General features: G+C 36.8%; 1 protein-coding gene across 2 annotated transcripts in view; it reads left to right on the top strand.

Annotated features, from left to right (window-relative positions):
• The first annotated feature begins 215 nt into the window (after window positions 1-215).
• The window catches only part of LOC106553055 (integrin beta-2), a 44,714-nt gene continuing 23,406 nt past the window's right edge, over window positions 216-21,523 (top strand). Inside the window, exons 1-3 of one of the 2 annotated variants that reach the window (XM_087716655.1) lie at window positions 216-310; window positions 16,780-16,840; window positions 20,007-20,095. In XM_087716655.1, coding sequence (XP_087572781.1) covers window positions 287-310; window positions 16,780-16,840; window positions 20,007-20,095 — 174 coding nt within the window. In that variant the 5' untranslated portion in view covers window positions 216-286. Of the gene's footprint in view, window positions 311-370; window positions 568-16,779; window positions 16,841-20,006; window positions 20,096-21,523 lie in introns of those variants that run through there. The other variant, XM_087716656.1, reaches the window with a different exon arrangement.

The raw sequence follows: 21,523 nt of genomic DNA, 5'->3' as shown, positions 1-21,523 counted from the left end.
CTGCAGTCTCAATAATTCTTGTACATCTACAGCCAAAGAAATGTACATTCTGCACATGTTTGAATTAAATATTCTTCATATTCTTTACTGAAGTGAACTACTCTTCCTCCGTTTTCACTTCCTCTCTACAGAAATATAAGATCAGTACACTAAAGGAAGAGGGTGTGACTTTAGTCAGTTTCTAAAGAGAGGGTTGTGGACTTGTTTTATTTTTATTATTAATACAGGAGTCACTTTTCAGAAGAATAGGAACTCCACATTTTCACAATTAACAAGGAAACCTGATATGAAGCCACAGAGACTGCGTGATGTACGTTTTATAGTTCTTAAAAAAAAAATTCTGGGTACTTCTCTCTTTTGAAATGAGATTATTATAACTAATAACTACATTGTGTAGTTATAATTCATTTACTTTTTCTTTTGAAAAATTTATGAATTGGCATTGCTTTTTACTTATTCTTGTGCTGTGAATCCGCTATTGCACTATTTTTGTTTCCCTGTGGTTTTAATATGACCAAGCTTTAATTCTTCTGTTACCAGCAGCTGCAGATGCTTTTCAACATCGAGGTAACATATCTGTTGTGCCACAAAGACTTGTTTGTTTTTCTTGTTTTAGGTTTGTCTAAGAAAAAGCAACCTATTTCTTGGCCGTTTTCTTAACTACCGTTTCTCAATTCTAAATCAACTTCTCAGTTTTAAATCCTGGTATATAGAGGGTACAGAGTGCCTGTTTAGTCATTGCATTGCAAGCAGTCAGTTACCTATCACAAGAATACTTTAATTCTAAAATTGTAAAAAGCTGTGTAGTTTATCTGAAGTTCTTAGTGCATCAAGGTACATCCAGATGACAAGACAAGCTTTCTGGAATTATTAAGCATAGACCTACTTGTTTTAAAATAAGAAAGAGCGGCTAGTTCCACCCAACATTCTGCATGTGAGGGAATGAGGGAATACAGCAGTGGTTAGAGTGGTATTTCTGAACCCAGTTCTTTGCTGAAATACTATTCAGAAATGTTTAACTTTTTTCATTACTGTGGAGGAGTTAGCTATTTATAAGCATGTGGTATTAGAGGAAAGAACTGGGAATTTTGTATCATGGCTTGTTTTTCATACTTAGCAGTAAGCTATACCCCATTGTTTCTAGTTAAATTGGGTGTGCAAATAGTATTCATGCAACCTTGTAATTCGCAACTATAAGGATTGCACTACTTCAGATGTGTTGTTCAGGAACTGCAACAGAATGGATCAATAAGCATAGCAATTTTAATTGAAAATGTGGACTTCCAGGTTGATGTGAGATATGATAGACTTGTTTGGAGGATAGTTCCCCACCTTCTGGTAAAAATCATCTTGCAAAAAAAGATGATGTTAATATGAATTAGAGTACTTGGGAGCCAGTGATATACAGACTTAATAAAAATAAATTCTTCTTTGTTGTATCTAACATTTTCCTGGTGGCAACAGTCATATCATTTACAACAATGATATGACAAAAAGTGCTGTTGGCAACCCTATTGGGAAGCATAATTTCTTAGATATGAAAGCAGAATGTTTGCCTTTATGTGATTGTTAAAAACAGAGAACCTGACAGAAGTAAGGCTGTCTATAATATCTGAATTTCTGTTTTCACAGTTCTTCCAAATCAGTCTCTTTAATCTCCCTTACTTTATTATACATGAGGCTCAGCACCTATAGTTGTATCTAAATGTAACTTCCCTGATGATTAAACTTAAAGCATTTTAATTTAATAATGATTAATATGTATCTTCCAGTATTTAAGTGAATTGTGCAACAGGCAGTCTACAGATCAGAACATCAATTAAGCAGGCTTTTGTTAGTCTTTGTAAGAAATTTAATTTAATCATCCTAAATGGTACAATGGTGACTCTAGTTGTATTCATTTTAACAAGTTTGCTGGACTATTGTCTAGTAACTACCAAATTATTTGCTTTGGTTAGATTATTTAATATTTGTTTAAAATCACATAGTGACCATCAATTTATAATTTGTAAGCTTGTTAAACAATTATAAAGGTGTTTGTAGGACCCATCATTATTATTAAAAGTAACTTTATAGTGCTGGTGCCAATTTAATTAAAGTTATTGTTAAAGTACTAGATAGCCTACTTGTTGAATATAAAATGCCAGTCAAAATCCTTAAATGAAACTGATCCATTTTCTAGCTATTGATAATGCTATTTCTTCATGTATATCATTATTGGAATCCCTGAAAATGTTCCTTAAAAATGGCTAATGAATGACCAAATATTGTGGTTCCCTCAAACGTCCTTAAAACAACGGTAAAATATTGTAACACAGAACATTTCTGGATTAAGACAAAGCACATAGTCTTTGGAACTTTTAAACCAATGTCTTTTGTCTTTTTATAAATAACTTTTGATCCTGTTTTGTATTCACAGCATATGTAGCCGCTGACTAAAAAACGTAACTGTTGACTAAAAGTTTTGCTTCTCTTCCTCCTTTTATGTTGTGGTTCTCTAGTTTTTAGGTTGCCGTGCTCTGGTAACTTGCCTCATTGCTTCAGAAGGGGAGGGAAGAGGAGAGGAGAGTGGTTCCTTGTTTAAGAAATAGCTGTTCTTTCCCTACAGTATTTCACCATAGTCATAATCAATTTTGTCAACTTGTTCCTCCTTTTTGTAAAAATTAAATGTGTCAGAATATGAAACATTGATTTAAACAATTTAATGGGAATTTAAAAACAAGAGAAACCCTTGAGTTTAGTGCATCCTTTCCTTTCCCTTTCCCTTTCCCAGTTCTTTGGTTCCTTTGAGTCAGTGATGATACCTGGAAATTGCCTGGACAAGTCCTTGTAATTTTCTTGACAAGATTTCAGAAATGGTTTGCCATTGCCTCTCTCCTAGGGCTCAGAGAGAATAACTGACCCAAAGACACCCAGCTGTCTTTGTGCCTCAGATAGTACTAGAATTTAAAATCTCCTGACTTTTTAGCCTTAGCTGCACAGAAGTATAAATTAAAAGGACTTCTTTGGAAGCTTTAAAGCTACCAAATTGCATCAGAAAAAAAAAACTTGAAATTAGTTTTTTGTTGATTAAAGAAAAAAGTAAAGTATAGCTGGAAGGGTAAAATAAGGGATAGTATCGTATGGAAATATGGTTGTCCTGGATATTCTTTCAACTGTATAAATTGGAGAACTTTAGTCTTGTATTTTATTATAACTACTTCATTGAGAAAATATGCTCAACATTTGGGCTTCTTCAGTTGCTGATAGATGCTGCCTCTATCAACTATTTAGGCTCTTGCAGTTTCATTGTATTTTACACTTAGAAGAGAAATGAAGTGTAATTTTGACATAAAATGCAGATGTCTTTGTCACTAGAATTTTTGCACTATTATCAAATGTTTATGTTTAAATAGCAGTCCAAACAGCTTTGGGAGACCTACCATACTTTCTCCTTTACTGTGGGAGGGAGCAACCCAGAGTTTCCTGTTTCTCATCACGCTTTTAACAATGTAAAATGCAGTTCACATGTTTCACAGGAATGACAAAGAAGAGCAGATGATGATAGTGAGACAAAAAGGAAGAATTCTCCAAAACCAAAATGAATAAAGTGAGTAGGCTGACAGTGCCAGAGTCTGACTGACTCTGATAGTGCCTGCCAAAATAAGTTTCACTTATCTTTCTTGTTTTTCTTCTATTTGAAGAAGTTTTTGAAGACAACTTTGATGCCAATAACTCAGTCTGAATGTTAAAAGAAATAATAATTTAGCATAAAGAAATAGTATGGGGATCACATGCATTCCTTTCCTTTCTTTAGTACAATCTCATATTTAAAGTTGGTCAGTATGTTAGAACTTGGCAAAACTATTGCTAGCTTAATCAACATTGTTTTTAAAACATTTCAGGATGAAACTGCTCTTTAATCTTAGTTTGTTTCAGCAAATTAGAGTAATGACAAACTTGTTGAAGTTAAACAAAGAAGATAATTTTATTTTATTTTCTGCTTTTTTCCTCGCAAGCATTTTACAGATTAAATAGCAATAGCAGTAGCAGTTAGACTTATATACTGCTTCATAGGGCTTTCAGCCCTCTCTAAGCGGTTTACAGAGTCAGCATATTGCCCCCAACAATCCGGGTCCTCATTTTACCCACCTTGGAAGGATGGAAGGCTGAATCAACCTTGAGCCAGTGAGATTTGAACAGCCGAACTGCAGTCAGCTGAAGTAGCCTGCAGTGCTGCATTTAACCACTGCGCCACCACAGCTCCAACTTGCCACCTTGTTATATTTAGAGTACATTGTCCCTCACATTTCAGCCAATTGAATAAAAGTTTTAGCTTTCCTGTGGAATTGAGTTCCTGGTTTCTAGTGGGGGGCTGGCATTATGAGACAATAATCACTGGATCCAGTTTAGCTGTAATTTTGGGCAGAAGTCAACATCCATGGTGTGGTGTGAAGTAAGAATCAGCTTGAAAAATTTTCAAACATTTCCTTCTTCCTTTTTTTAATGACCCCTTAATAATAATTGATCTAAGAATTGCAATTTATGGTAACATTGTAAGCTAGGTCAACGTCTCCCTGCCCGCCTCATCCCACAATAGAAGAAGCTGGCAGTGTCTGAAAATGAAAAAAAAAAAAAATTACAATGCTGAAGTTAAGAATTCATGGCAAAAATAATATTTGACTCAAAGGTTTCTTCAATTATAACGCAGCCTCACCACTGTACAGAGCTTAGTCACCACCTACACTTCTACAGAATTACGTAGGTGTGCGCCACATCTATTACTCAATTTATACTTATAGTGTAGTTACAGTTTGATTCTATCACTTGCTTTGTTGCAAGAGAGTTGCCTGTGTTGTTCTGTTTCCTAGCTCTTCTCCTAAATATAGTCATCTGCTTTTATGGAAATGTTCCTATCATCATAGATTGACTAATAATCAGATCATATTGCCCAGAGGTTCATTCAGTTGAGTTCAGTGGAGTTTCCTCCATTTAAGAAAGTATCCAACCATATCTGTGTCTGTAGTACAAAATTAATACCTCACTTTCCTCTTGTTAGAAGATTGTCCGATTCTTCCACTGAATGTGGATGATTCTGTTAAAATTCTGCATCCATTTACAGTGGTCCTCACTTCCAACCACTCATTCAGCAACAACAGCACTGAATGAGTGGTACTTACAACAGTTTTCATAATTGTGACTGTTGCAGTGTCCACAATGTGATCCCCATTTATGATGCCAGCTTCCGACAAAGTCAGTGGAAAAGACGGCAGAAGTTGCAAATGTGATGCCGTCACTTAACAATCTTTGTTGATTTGTTTAACAATGGCAATTGGAAGTGCTAGAATTTCTGTGGCTAAACAGCGCAGTTACATGACATTGCAGCTTCCCATTTCATCGCTTAGAGACAAAAAAATCCAGTCCCAATTGCCATCATTAACTGAAGACTACTTATAATTGTATAGCTTTTGACTTATTAAATTTTGTACTTTCTGAAAAAGGAATATTGAAAGATTTTATATTTGTCTTATTAACAATTAAGTATTTTAATCTATATCAATTCTTATCGACTGACCAATTTTTTCTGTACATTTTTCTTCATGGTTGTGAATTATTTAATATCAAGATAAGAGGCAATAAATCAATCTTTATTATGGTCAAAAACGAACACAAGGAGGGTGAAGTATAGTACAAAAGAATGTAAAACATATAAAATAGAAAAATAAAAATTACACAAAAATCTAAAAATATCAACAAAATCTAAAAATATTTAATAATAAAAGCAATATATATTGGTAAAACAACGAACTAAATCTATCATACCCCAAAACATTCTATAATAATAGTCTTGATGCTCATTAAAACTAGTTTGTGGCACACGTCATCTTTTGACAAATTTTAAATTCTGTTGCATAAAACTTAGCAATACTATATGTTGTAACAGGGTTGGTATTTTTTAAAATATTTTTTTATTTTAAAACAAACAAACATAAACACACACAAAACATAAAAACCATCCTCCAGTTACATACAGTATGTCGATTGGTTACAAAGCTTTTGTGCTTCCTCACAATAGTCTTCACTTGCAATTTATATAGAATCTCATATCATCAATTAATATATATGTATACAATTATTATCATTGTTAAACATTCATTTGACTATAACTATTATTACATCCTATTCTAAATTTAAAATAAATTTATATTATGGCATTTCGTTACTTCATCCTAAAACCATCCAATAATATTACATCTTTATATTATATTCTATATAAAATTGTTTATCTTTAGTTACAAAATTTTTGAGCATCCTCTCCATAGTCCTCACTTACAATTTGTATAAAATTTCATATTATCAATCTAGTTGTAAAGTACCCTAATGATGCCTGCTTCATAATAAGCGACCCAATATTGTAATACAAAAAGCAGTGATTTATTAACAGCTTCATTAGGCATTCTTCATTAGGCATTTCTTATTCCCAGCCATCTTTTTTGCTTTCTTTATCTGCTTTTGAACTTTGCCCGTATTTCTGTGCTCCTTCAGCCTGTCATAAATCACGTTATCCAATAGCTTCATTCATTTCAACCCGGCTACTGTAATCTGAGATCCGGCTCCGCCGGCAGTCTGCATGGAATGTCAACACAGAGAGTTGACATCCGGCTCCCCTCACTTTTCAAAGGCAATCTGTGCAAGCAAAAACAATTTGAGTACCAGTATGGAATTCAAGGCTGCGTCCTCCCCTCAGGCTTGTTTGGATTTTTTTCATGGAATCTCTCTATAAGACGATCAGCCTGGATATTTCTACTCTTTACCCAAGATGCCTCTGACAGGGGATAGCCCTTCCACTTAATTAAGTACTGGAGTTGCCTCCTGTGCCACCTCGAATCAAAGATGTGTTGCACCTCATAATGGGTTTGGTCTCTTATGACCACAGGGCCTGGGGGCTCCCAGGTCAGTGGTCTCAGAGTGGATCTGACCTGGGTTTTAAGAGGCTACTATGGAATACTAGGTGTACCTTCCCTAGCAGTCGGGGCAATTTCAGTTGCACTGAGACTGGGTTGATGATCTTTACTATGGGGAATGGTCCCACAAACTTTGGTCCCAGTTTCTTGCTAGGAAGTCTTAATCTCAAATATTTTCTCTCCCACCAGGAATGGTCGTTGCGGAGCTCGGTGTTTATCTGCTTGTTTCTTATAGCTAGTTTTAGCTAGCACTTTTTTTGACATTCTCCCAGGCTGCTTTTAGCATTGACATCCAGTCAGTCAAGCTGACTGAGGAAGGGGAATCTCTTGGATACTCAGGCATTGGGACAAAGTCCATGCCGCTCACTATTTTGAACAGTGTTAGTCCTGTGCTGCTGTGAACAGCATTATTGTACCCAACCTTAGTGAAGGTCAGAAGGTCTGCCCAATTGGACTGCTGATAGTTCATGTAGCACCTCAGGTACTACTCTACCATAGCATTCAGTCTCTCTGCCCCCCCCCCCCATTGGTACTCGGGTGAAAAGCCGAGCTAAGGCCCTGGGATGATCCAATAGACCGCAGAAACTTCCTCCAGAACTTAGCTGTGAACTGGACCCCCTCTGTCTGAAATAATTCTTCGAGGTACTCCATGCAGGTGGTAGATGTGCTTCAGGAACAGTTTGGCCAGCTTGTGAGCTTAGGGTAGTCCACTGCAGGGTATGAAGTGCGCCTCTTTGAAGAATAGTTCTATTACAGTCCAAATCACTGTGTTTCCCCCACTTTTTGGCAACTCTACTATAAAGTCCATTGTGATCTTCTCCCACAGCCTCATTGGCTCTGCTACTGGCTCTGCAGCAATCCAGGGGTTTTTCCTGGTCACCTCTTCATTTTCACGTAACTGTCCACATCTTTCTTTATTTTGGGCCACCAGAATATCAATGTCAACTCTCCATGTTGACCAGTGGTTCTCAATCTGTGGGTTGGGACCCCTTTGGCGGTCAAACGACCCTTTCACAGTGATCACGTAAGACCATTGGAAAACACATATTTTAAAAAATATATGGAAAACATAAAATAATTTTATGTATGGGGGTCGAATGACCCTTTCACAGTGATCACCTAAGACCATTGGAAAACACATATTTTTTAAAAAAATGGAAAACATAAAATAATTTTATGATTGGGGGGTCACCACAACATTAGGAACTATATTAAAGGGTTATGGCATTAAGAAGGTTGAGACCCACTGGTGTTGACATTCCATGCAGAGCGTTGGCAGAGCCGGATCTCAGATTACAGTAGCTGGGTTGAGATGAATGAAGCTATTGGGTAACGTGATTTATTGCAAAGACTGAAGGGAAGACAGAAACACGGGCAAAGTTCAAAAGCAGAAAAAGAAAGCAAAAAAGATGAATGTGAATAAGAAATGCCTAATGAAGACTGCCTAATGAAGCTGTTAATAAATCACTGCTTTTTGTATTACAATATTGGGTCGCTTATTATGAAGCAGGCATCATTAGGGTACTTTACACTCTAAGTGGCAGTGTTACTTCTTTTTCCTCTGCTTTTACTCACCTCTTTATATTCCAAAATTAAGGAGAAAGGTTCTTAGAAAAACAATCCAATAGAGCATTGAAAAAAGAAAAAGACAGAAACTCTAAATCAATAAGTATTTAAAAAAAGAAAAATAGAAAAAGAAAAAACCTAGTCCATTTTAAAAAGTAAGAAGCATTTGTAAAAATTCCATTTATAAAAACAAATTAAAGAAAGATAACACACTAAGTTTACTCAGGCTTAATCTCACCACTTAACCTCTTCTGTCTTTGATTTTAATTTTACTTTTGATCTTTTTGGGTGTTCTCTTCTCTAATAATAAAATTTATCTCACCAATTTGACACACTTTCTCTCCCACTTTCCTTCCATTCTGGAGCTGTCCCAACTTTCAGCAGCTTCAATGGCTGCTTCTCTGTGGCCAGGAAAAAAGAGCTTCTCCTGGATCTACCAGGGACTTTGAGATGTCCCTGGGATCAGCAGGATGTGCCCTTCTCTATCACTGTCTCTATGGGTTGGTTTAGGTCCAAAAGGACCGCCCAGCGGCAGAGATATCGACGGCGATCTTGGAGCTCCAATATTGCACGTCGTATCATCGTGACGTCAGCCCCATCTCTCAGGGTTGGTATTTGAGAGCAGCAGGAAGGTGTAAAATTGTCCTGTGCACTCTTTTGTTTTTTATTCAATAATAAAAATGAGAGTAATATGAATGCCTCTATAATACAGCCATTAGAGAAGTACATGCTATACTGTTTTTGTGTATCCAGGGTCACAGGGGCATTGTCATTCTGGGTAGGAGCTCTTTCTGCATCAGCCTTCAAGGACAGCTGAGGGGAAAATATGACATCATGCCAAAATAAAGGGCCTTCAATGATTAGGAACATCAATTTGTTAAGTATGCCATAGGGGAAGAAAATCTCTGTTGGGTTCACTGGCAATAAAAAAATGGGGGCCAGGCTAGGTCCAATTGGTGTTCTATGTCTGCTACACAGTCTGCTACACACTGTTTAATTGGCGCTTTGATCTCATCATATCCCATGATAAGTAGAAAATCTGGAGACAATAAAAAGGATATTTTAGTTTTTTCTCAACAAGATTCTTCATCTCTGTCATTGTCACTAGTGCCTATGTTGTGCCGATGTTCTATATTTTGACTAGGGCTTCTAGCAGTATCTAGCAGAGCAGTATCCATATAGAGTTCCAGAAAATATGCCTCCCAGTCAGGGGTGTGTTGCTGCTAGCATTACTGCCAGTTTGGTGTGTGCACAATTTTGTATGAGTCCGTATGACACATTTATGTGTGCATTTGCACATAAATAGCCCTCTGTGTGCGCAAAATGTTAAAAAATGAACAAAAATTAGATTTGTGCAATGAAAAATGTTCTATGCATGCGCAGAACAGAAAAACAAGATGGTGCCACCATAGGAGAACCAGTTCAGGGGCATGGCAAGCCTAGGTTGCTGCCGGTTCCAGCAACCCAGGCCACCAAACCACTACCAGTTTGGCAGAACCCGTCCAACCCGGTAGGAACCCACCACTGCTCCCAGCTCCCTGGGGTAACAATCCAAAGTGGCCAGGCATTATGTGATGTGAATGAGAATGAGAATAAGTCATTAGATTAAACTGCCTGAATGAGTTGTATCCTGCTGCTTTTTCATGGCTTTCTTTTTCTTGCACACAACAGTTGTTTGTAGTATCTCTTCTGCTGCAGGAGATCCTGTGCAGCTGTCGGTGTAGCATTGGCTACATAAGTCTGGTAAATGGGAACAGCTTTTTTGCATTGTTGAACCATGGCTAGGGAGTGGTGCTATTATTGCAGTCATTTAAATGCTGCCGGAGCTCTTGGGTTAGGATGTTATCTAAGAGTACATCAGAGGATTGAGAGATGTCAGGGTGACTGGAGGTTCTGTAGTTGATCCAAAGCGAAAAGCTTGGTTTAACTGTGGGGTCCTTTTAGCTCAGCAGTATGTTTTTCCTGCTGGCATTGGTAAGGGTTAGTAGCAATTCTTAATGTGTGTTTCTTAGGTGAAGGCATTTAAATTAATCAAGATTGGGAGATGATCACTATAGAATTTAGGCATAACTTCTAAGTCCTTAACATGAGGGAAAGGGTCCCTAAAGTCAATTATATAATCAGTTGCACTCATTCTGGAGCCAGAGAGACAGCTGAATTTGTCTGGATAGTCATTCTTTAGGGCGCCATTTAGGATGAGGAGGTTTAACCTGCAAAGTTCAATTTTAGATACTTTAAGCAATGGTGGGGAGGAATTCATTGTCCTCAGGGTTGGGAAGGAGGCATCTGTGCTTTGCTGATTCATTTTCTGTTTATCGCTTACATTTACTACATTTAATTTAAATGGTCCTGTATAGATTATACTTGTCTTTTTATATCAAACTAAAGAACAATCAACATACAACAGTGACAGAAAAAGGTACAATCAATATTATATAGAGAGAAAATGATATAAATGTTTTATTGATTGTATATTATTCCAGTAACTAATACCAAAGTTGAACACCTGGTTGGATTTTTTTTAGACAGACAGACAGACAGACAGACAGACAGACAGATTTGATAGCTATGCTGTATAATCCAGTTGAGTAAAATGAACTATAACGGAATGAAATCTTTAAAAAAAAAATTTTTATCCCTTTACAGCGTTCCTTTACAGGAACGCTGTAAAGGTTGGAAATGCTCTTTTAAAGTTTAAAAAAGGTTGAATAAAAATTATTTAGAATGAAACAAATCTTAAAGGTGATTTTTTATATTTAGTGCACTATTTTTTTTAACTAAATAATGCTAAATCAGCCTGAGCTGATTTGGTTGATCAGAACATGGTCACAGACTGACTTCATTTTTGTGAACTCTTAAAGCTTCTGTTTTAATTACTTTTTATTTGGTTTTAAAATACTGTACTTAGTGATTTTATTTAATATCAATTAATAATTTTAATACCCTGTATTAGGATTAATAATTTTAGAAATTTACTAAGCCTTATATTCCCTCAAAGTATATTGAACTGGTTTCATACATGATAACAACTGCTGGAATTTTCTGCATTTCTAAATTATGAGCAATTTCTTCTGTAGAGGAATGATTATGCAATTATGGGCTTAATGTCAAAAACTAACTTCTCATTTGAAAAATAATTCTAATATAGAATGTAATTCAACATTGAAATTATTTTTGGATTGTAGTTTTATAAATGGGTTTATATCAAATCCAAAATCTGGGTTTCTCTTAACATAAGATTATAATAGCCAATATTTTTGTGATCTGATAAATTTGCCACATTTCTTAGATTAGTCAGAAATGTTTGCAATTTGAGTTACACTTTATGGGTAATGGTTGTTATGATTACTATGCTACATAATAACCTAATTTTAATATTGATTTATGTTATAATGATTTAAAATGTTAAATGGATATAATATAATAATAGATGTTATATTGCATGTAATACATCTGCACTTAACATCTAATAAGTACTCAAATATGCAAATTTATATTACATTTCTTTTGAAATATTTTAACTAATGTAACTTTCTTTTCTATTTTCACTTTCTCCTCTTATTCTCCCCTTTCTGTTAAATTGCTCGTACTTGTAAAATTAACACATTAAAAAAACAAACAGAAAAAAAACCAGAAAGTCTCTGTCTGTGTGAGTAAAAACACGCCCTTTCACCACTTTTGAAATCAAACTGGAAGTAAGACAAAAGCGAGAAACGTTCTTCCTTTTTTGGCTATCATCTGCCACAGACGAAAATCTGAAATGCTCTGTTGTAATGCTGGTAGAGTATGAATGTGCAGCTTGCAACATTTCCTCATACTGTAATGTTTTACAAATGTCATTGCTTCCTTCATGTCAGCCGGGGCCATGTTATTTCCTTTTTAAATTTGTACTATCTAGAATGACAACACGAATATGGCTAGGAATATTTTTGGGAATAAATTAACTTCTTAGAAAAGATATTCAGAAGAATTTGGTTCAGTTCTTTATACCTTGATGAAATTGCTGGCCATGAGGGCCCTCTTGGTTTCTTTCCAGGTGTTGGATAATAGTTACTTTAAAATGAAGTACAATACAAAAAAAATGACACCACTACTGTCTGGCATGAGTACATGTTATAATGACTCATATTTTTAAAATGCAAATCCAACTGTTATACAGGTTTTCCAAAGGATTTGAAGTTTTGTAACTTTATTAGTCTCATCTTAAAGCAAGGCAGACAAGAGGTGGGAATTGCAGGTCATAGTATTTTTTAAATTGTTTTTGGCCTTCAGAATTGTAAGGCATGGTGGTAATGACACCAGAAGATGGAGAAAAAACTTTTAGCTCTTTGGGAGAGGCTGTCTTTATTCAAAATAAGTTTAATACATCTATTTGTGACATATTTTATCAAAATATTTTTTGTGTGAACAATTGGCCACTGAATTTCCTGCATGTAAACTTGTGAGAGAGCAGAAATATTGGTTATGTACAGCGCAGATTTTGTGGGTTTCCTCACCTTCGTAGTAAAACATGTACTGAACATATTCTGTGGCTTTTAATCCAGTCTGAGCAAGAAGGCAATTATTTGTCTAATTATAAATTATTAATATAAATATAAATTTCATTGGCTTTTTTGACATAGCAGCACACTGCTGCTTTATGCTTAATTTATGGCCTACTAGAATGCCCAAGTCCTTCTCATAGGTACAAGTAGTCCTCAACTTACAACAGTTTACTTAATGGCTGTTAAAAGTTACAATGGTACTGAAAAAAGTGACTTAAGACCATTTTTCATACTTATAACCGTTGCCACATCCCCATGATTGCGTGATCAGAATTTGGACTCTTGGCAACTGGCTCATATTTAGGGATGCAATGTCCCAGGGTCATGTGATAATCTTTTGTGACCTTAAGTGAAGCCAGATTCACTTAACAACCATGCTACTAACTTAACAACTGCAGTGATTCACTTCACAACTGATTCACTTAACACCTGTGGCAAGAAAGATCATGAAATGTGGGAAAATTCATTTAACAAATGTATAATTTAGCAACAATTTTGGGTCAATTGTGGTCGTACATTGAGGACTACCTGTACTAATGCCAAACCAACTCCTATTTTGTATCTGTACATTTAGTTTTTCCTGCTTAAATGCAGAACCTTACATTTTTTCTCACCAAACTGCTTTTTGTTGTATAGGCCCTAATATTCAAGTCTGTCAACATCCCTTTGAATCTTGTGCCCATCTTTTGGAATGCCAGCAATCCCCTCCTCCCCCAGCTTTATGTTGTACAAATTTGTTCAGCATCCCTACTATACACTCATTTAAATCATTTATAAAAATGTTGAAGAGTATTTGGCTTAGGGCACAACCATTAGGTATTCCTAATGAGAAGGTAGTCCTTCTCTTTGTTAGACTAGATCAGTGGTGGTTTTCTGCTGGTTTGCACCGGCTTGGGAGAACCAGATGTTGAAATTTACCGAGCTAGTGAGAGAAGGTTCCACCGGTGGACCCCGAAGTAAGTTCTGGAACGCCTGCCCCGTCCGTCTCCCGGTGCTCAGAAAAGTGTTGTGTGTGGAGGTCCCTTACTGGCGGGCAGGCATCCTAGAACCTGCCTGCCAGCAAAGGACTTAAACGGAATCACTTTTCTGAGCTCCAGGGGACAGACAGTAGTTTGCGCCGTCTGTCTCCCCGTGCTCAGAAAAGTGCTGTCCGGGGAGGTCCCTTACTGGCGGGCAGGCATCCTAGAACCTGCCTGCTAGTGCCATGCAAACTTCTCCAGTCCGCTGCATCCGAGCTGGTGAAGCGCCCACAACCGCCCGCCCGTCACCAGGGAGACAGCCTGTGCAGGTGAGCCACACAGTTGCACCGATCGCACAAGCACTCCACCAGCTCGGGTGCAGCTGGACCAGATAAGTTTCTCTTCTCAGAAATGTCTTCTCAGCGAAGCTGTGGCAGCCTGCCTGTCCCTTTCAGGTGGGTCCCCAGGAGGGAGGAGGCCAGGGGGAGCATAAAGGGAACCATAGCTCCTCTGTGAATGGAGGGAGAGGAAAAAAGTTGGGATTCTCCCTGCTGCAGCCTTTAACTGGCAGAGAGAAGCCAAACTCCCTCCCCCCTTCACAGAGGAGTTGCTGCTCCCTTTATGTGGATGTGTGATATTTTGCAAGGGCTGGGAAATCTCTCATGCAGTCTTTGAACAAGAAAAATGTTATTTGCATGTTAATGTGGGAAACAGGTGGGCTAATTATAATCTTAAACTATTTTTGGCTTACTATACAGATAATTTAGTGCAAAGCTGTGCACAACAGTATTAGATTTCTGTGGTTTTATCTTCCTTGGTTGGTTTTGAGGAGAGCTATGGAAAGCTAAAACAAATGCTGTGTAACAAGGAAGCGTAAAACATTCCTTTTGATTCATTGGAAAATTAAAACCAAACATTATTTCAAAGGAGATAAGTTTCATATCATGCAACTTTCATCAAAACTGTTTCACATGCCCTTAAATCTTGGGGGGGGGGAAGACAATAGTGAACATCTAGGAAGTAGGGTAGTAGTGGCAAATATCTTAGAATAATACTTTGCTGCAACTATTATAAATTGTTCAGCAATAATTTAACTAAATAATTTAATAAAAGAATTGTGCATACTATATATAAACTGTTACTTCTTAGCAGGAAGGCCAGCATTTTTTTCTTTGGATTTTTCCATTTGGCTGAATTTTTCAGTACTCCAACATACTATTCTTTTTTATTGGGGATATATTTATGAATTTATTTTTTTAAGCAACAGGCCAGAACCTGTTCATATTAATAACTAGGATATCTGTTGGACATCAAACTTATTTTAAAAGTATCATTATGTAGAACTATTTTTAGTAGTCTGGATAATGGAAGAATTGCAGGAAAATATTAGATAAGATAGAAATAAGCTAAAATAGGGGTTAATCAACTTCTTGTTTCTTGCCCATGTTTTGTTACAAACTACTCTTAACTGCTGCCTGGTTTTTTTTTAGCAATAATGATTACATTGAATATGATATTAATATATAAAGCATGTGATATGGTTCCAGGATCAGAGCTAGTCTATATTTGAATGGCCTGAAGGTGTGTTAACATTTAAGGAAGTTAAAGCTGCAATCTAGGAAAGGCAGTTCTTGGCCCTCTAAGTACTTGGAAAATAGACCACCTGTGAACCATATGATCGGCATATAGAAGAAAGTATGAAATAGGCTTGTATAAATCATTTGGTGGGATTTCAAAGCATTGGAAAGTTGTGGGAGTACTTTGGAACATCTGCTTCATTGTCCAGATCTGGAGGAGTGCTCAGAGCCCTGTAAAATAACTTGCCAAGCTTGAGTACAAATGCTAGGACTGCATGGTGCTTTGGATTCTGTTCCAAACAAAGTACTGAAAAGAATACAAGACTGTAAATATAGTACCCCACCCACAACTGTTTAAAGTCGATATTTCATGAATCCAGGAAAAAAATGCTGCTGCTTTAAAAAGTACCAAGTAGATGCTGTGGGCTTTACATTCCTGTATATTCAAAAACAGTGTATAGCCCTAACAAACATTATTATTTAATGAATTTAAGTTGTTGCCACTGCTTTGAAGTTAAATTCAAGTGTATGGATGCCTTTTTCTTTTCTATGTAATTTATACCTCTATCTTGACTGGGAATGCTGACATCATCTTGGCCACTTCCACCTGGTCACATGGCCGGCAAGCCACTCCCACCTGGTTAAATGGCCAGCTAGCCACTCCCACCCAGTCACATGGCTGGCAAGCCACTCCCACAAAGCAGGTCACACCCACAGAGTAGGTTCCAAAAATTTTTGAAACTCACCACTGGACTAGATATACCCAGTTCTTGTAACCGTTCATCATATATTTTAGCCTCCAGGCCCATAATCATCTTTGTTGCTCTTCTTTGTACTCTTTCTAGAGCCTCAATCCTTTTTTGTATTGTAGTCACCAGAACTGGGTATAGTATTCAAAGTGTGGTCTTACTAGTTCCAGTTCCTTAATGCTGTGTATTTTACATTCTTTAAATTAATATAATTATTTATTAGTGTAACCCACAGTAATTTTAATGTGACCATAACCTTAAGTCCAATTTAAAATAGTCAACACAAGTGTAAACAAATACTATGCATCCTTCCATTTCTTTTCAGGAGTTCCTCCTCCACAAAGTATCTTCTTCCATTTATTATTTAAGTTTTAGGCCTGTGTTGTAAAGATAATTGTCTCGTTTCTTATATTTCATTGCATGCTATTTACTTTTCACAGGAGATGTTTCCTAAGTACTTCCTTTTGTTATTTGGAGCTCTGCTGCTCCTGTTTACAACAGGTAAGCCGCTTTTGCAATTACTATGCAATTCTGCCATATTTCCTCAGTCGTTAGAATAAGGAAGATGGTTAAGATCATTAAAATAAAAAAGCCCAATTCTTTAGATTCTGCTGAAGAATCAATATTTCCCATCACATTCTAAGAAGAAGCCACAATCCAAGACACTATTATTCAGTCATGTGGATCTCAGTTAATACTAACAGAAGCAGGAGAAAACTATGAATAGAAGAGCAGGATTATCCTAGAGAAAATCCATATGTTCCATCTGAAGTGTTTTCCAAACTTCTTTCAAAGGCAGTCAAACGTGCTGTATCTCTTGATGAATTCAGAGAGCAACGGGCATCAACTATGTTGTAGACCACATATCTCCAAAACTACTGTATTCAACATTTTCCATGTGTACAGGTAGTCCTTGCTTAATGATGGTAACTGAGACTGGAATTTCTATTACTAAGCAATGCAATCATAAAGAATATGACTGCATCACTTAGAAAAAGCAATCTTGATAGTCCCAGCAAAAAAATATGTATCATTAAGTGAGGAGTTCAACTTGTCACTTCCTGCAGGCTTCCCACAAACAAAAGTCAAGGGGAAGTCATTTGAAAGTTGCAAGTCCCAGATGGCTCATAAGGTGGCCTGAGAATGGGTACAATATGGAGTGAGGCAGGGGGTACTTTAGTGAGTGCATATAAATTGGGGAAGGGTACTGCAGTGCTGCACCAGGTGTGTGCAAGCTGTGCACATGCTATTGTCAGGGTCAAATCAAAATATGGGTTGTTATTTGGAAACCTGACATTAGCACCATGCAAGTACATGTGGGTTGGGGAGAGGATGTTGCGGCAAAAGTACACTGCAGAGTATGAGATCCCTGGGATCTCAAATCATAACTACGACTAAGACTAACTCAGCACCATGGCAACTTCAAATGGTTACTGAACAACTGGTTGTTAACTCAGGAGTAACTTTGCTAATATTCTCTCAGTGGCTGGTTTTAAAGTAGAATAAAATATGAATTAAAATATAAGAATGAAGATGTGGCATAAAAGGGACAGTTAGAAGCTTGCTTAAAGGGACAGGGAAATGTTATCTGCCTCTAACAACAAGATGTTCCAGCCAACGTTCCTAGGTCAAAAGTCCAAACCACAAGGTTCAGATAAAGTTCGTTAATGACACATAGTCCATACCTTTAACAAAAGGAGAAGTAAGATCCTCATCTACTTATAAGGCTTTCCCCCGAAAATAACCAATAAGAAATGAGTTAAGTATTTCCGTGTTGCAATGCTTTTGAGAATGTATAAGAATGTGTTCTTTGATAATGAAGGTTATTCAGAATTTGCAATGTTAGCCATTTTGCTAACTTTCTGAACCTGGCTGCCAAATAAACTTTTCCTGTATGCTGAGAAGTCTAAAGCCTGTCACTTTCTGCAACGGTTTGAGTATTCAAGAAATGAAGATAGCTCTGACAGCTACGTTACCATCTAATGAACAAATTCTTCCAGATAATGTCATGGAGCAATTAACACATTCTTCACTTGATGCACTTTAAGCAACACTGTTGTTGATTATGTTTGCATCAGGATATAATTCAGAGAGAAGGGCAAAGAATTTGCTTAATTTCCCCTTTACATGGATACTTCAGGGTGAGTGAGTTTTGAGAGGGTGATTTTAGCTGTGAAGTTGGCTGATTTGAAAATGTTATTCCAAATGTGCATCTTGTCTTCAACTTACTTCACAGGTGTAATATCGTATATGGTCAAAATGGTTATCAGTATCTTACCTAACCACCTTACTCAAAATGTGAAGGAAACGGGCCTCTCTAACATTAGAAAGACACTGAAGCTAGTGAAAATTCCTTAACCCCAGCTCAAGCTTTTAACCCTGGTGAATCTTTTGCATGCAAAATAATGAAGAATGTTAATAAAATTTGTGGATGGATTCTACCACTTTGCCTACCATGAAAATTATGAGTATTAGAAATCTACCCATAAAAAAGATGGAGAAATCTTTTCATTGTACATAGAAACAGAAATCTATTCCTCTCACTGGAAAACCCTATCATGTCACAAACATGATTCCAGCAAATTATGTTCTGCTTCTTTATGGCATATAGAGTTTTTTAAGGCGGGTACAGGTTGCTTTCTCATTGACCAAATATCAGAAGCTGAGGGAAAACTTCCATTAATTACTCTCCTTGACATGGGGTGGCTATGGCTGGGGAGCAGTAGAGCTTGGATAGATTGCTAGATTGCTTCCCTGCGCAGCCTGCTGACCACCGCTGTTGTTTAAGAACATTAATATGATACAGTTGCATGGATCTTTGATTTTCCTGATAAAATAAAGGTACTATATTTCAGGACTTGGTTTTAGATATTTTTTCTTATGAACTAGAAAAGCTTATTTTGCCTTCTTTGACACAGTGTTCAGCTCCACCATAACCCACTGTTGCAAAGTGGAGTGGAAGGTCAATTTCCTTTACCGCAATATCTCCAAATGTAGTATATAAACAGGTTTTTTGGATTTTTCAGGAGGTTGCTAGGAGGCAGGTGGCTGAGGTAGGTAGTCTTTGTCTCAAAACAAAGGTTGCACATATAGGTTCACAGGCCCATAAAAGAAAAAAAATCATCATCTCATTACAGCTGGTCCCTGATTTACAACCATTCTTTAATGATTGTTCAAATTTACCATGGAACTGAAAAAGTTACTTATGACCGTTTTTTCACTTATGACCATTACAGCATCCTCATGGTCATGAGATCAAAATTTGTGCACGTGGCAAATGGCATGCATTTATGATAATTGTACTGTCCCAGGGTCATGTAACCTCCCCAGTTGGCTTCTCTCAAGCAAAGTAAATGAGGGGAAAGAGATTCATAAATGAATCATGACGGTATGATTCATTTAACATCTGAAGTGATTCGCTTAACAATTGTGGCAGAAAAGGTTGTAAAATGGGGCAAAACTCACTTAACAATAATTTTTGGCTCAGTTGTGATCCTAAGTTGAGGGCTTAAAACAGTTGGAGTTTGGGGCAACTAGCAAAATGCATTTTCAGGTTGTAAGTTGCTGCCAAGGTGAGCTATTTTCATATCTGGGGAGATTCAGGGTACTTCAACTTCGTATGTTGTTATGTCTCTTTTATAACATTTTCTTCTTCTTCTTTCTTAAGCATTTTCTCTCCGATGTACCAAATACAATGTAAAAACATGTCAGGACTGCATTGAGTCTGGCCCTGGTTGTGCTTGGTGCAAGAAACGGGTAAGTGTGTTTCTTTTTTTAAAGAAAGAGAAACAAAATACAAAATCTTAAATTTTAAAGTGTCTTTCAGATGTCTTTTTTAAATTTGTTCCTTTCAACTGTCATTGGGTGTTTGGGGTTGCTTTTTGATTTTTTGCTTTGGGTGGAAACTTTTGCTCACCTCAAATTCTGTTTGCTGCTGTCAGTGCTCTCAAAAAAGAAAATATTACCTTGAAAATACTAAAAAAAGAATGTTATCTTTATTTTAACATCTGATGAATCTGACCTTCTCTGACTCATCTCTCAAAATACTACTTTACTAGGGTTAAAGGAAACAAAGCATACTGTAATGTTCTTTCTTATAGCTGCTAGTTATGGAACTCAAATCCAGGAAGCCCCCACTGGCACTTGCACAACTGAATTGATCTGCCCAGGATCAATTCTCAATGGAAAACCAAAGGGGTCGCCGAATGGCCAGTTATAGGAAGACATATAAATGACCCCAGAAAACAGGTGCCAGGCTTTGACCTACCACATCCACAACTGATAATCTGGAATAGGATTTACACACCACATGGTGTCTGCCGGACTCTCTGTATAAATGAGGCATAATATCCTCCCCTCAGTGTCCCACATCAAACTGTAGATCACACAGTGGCTAGCTGAAAGCTGAGGGCATATATTGGTCCAGCATCAGATATTTTTAATATAAACAATGCTGTGCTTCAATGGTTAGATGGCAACATTGATATTTGAACATAGATCTCTTTGTGATTTATATTTTATTGGGTTCTGTTAATCTATGGTAGTTGAAATGTTAATTTATATTTTTAGTCCATGTATGATATGCCATACACTAAATAAATAAATAACACTAATGAAACCAATGGATTGATAGAATTTCAGATGGAAAGAGTTACAGTTACCATGAGCATTTCTATATCCTCAATACTCAAACTTTCCTTAGATAATCCACTGTAGGATTTTGTGCATCTGCAGCAATTATGGTTTTGGGTTCAGAAAACAAATGCTTACCATAGTTAGTTCCTAGAGGGCAGAAATAACTATAACTAATTTGAGTACATTTCTATATTGTACTTTTCCCCCCAATCTTTCCTTACATTCACACCTAATGTTAATCCCAAGGAAAGAATGCATGCACAAACCACAACAAGCATACAGAAATAAATGTTGTTAAAATGAGGGATCAATTTTCCCTCTTATTGTGGAACATAATTAAATTTTGATTGGGTACTGTCTTCATACTCAAAATGCACTACAATATAAATATGTTTGTGTTTACAGTGCTTTAGGTATTCTGATTTGGTGGTGTAAATGCTAGGGAAACAGAATGTATGGAAAATCTGTAAGGTTCTTCTAATTCTCGTCCATTTTTAGTTTCCCCACTAAAAAGTGGAATTACAAGGAAGATATTAAAAATAGGCATTA

The sequence above is a fragment of the Thamnophis sirtalis genome, unplaced genomic scaffold (genome assembly GCF_051295495.1).
Source record: "Thamnophis sirtalis isolate CommonGarterSnake01/CBP01778 unplaced genomic scaffold, rThaSir2_p1.2 scaffold_5, whole genome shotgun sequence".
NCBI classification, from domain to species: domain Eukaryota; kingdom Metazoa; phylum Chordata; class Lepidosauria; order Squamata; family Natricidae; genus Thamnophis; species Thamnophis sirtalis.
The sequence above is the reverse complement of the archived record's forward strand: the minus strand, read 5'-3'. Positions and strand labels throughout refer to the sequence as shown.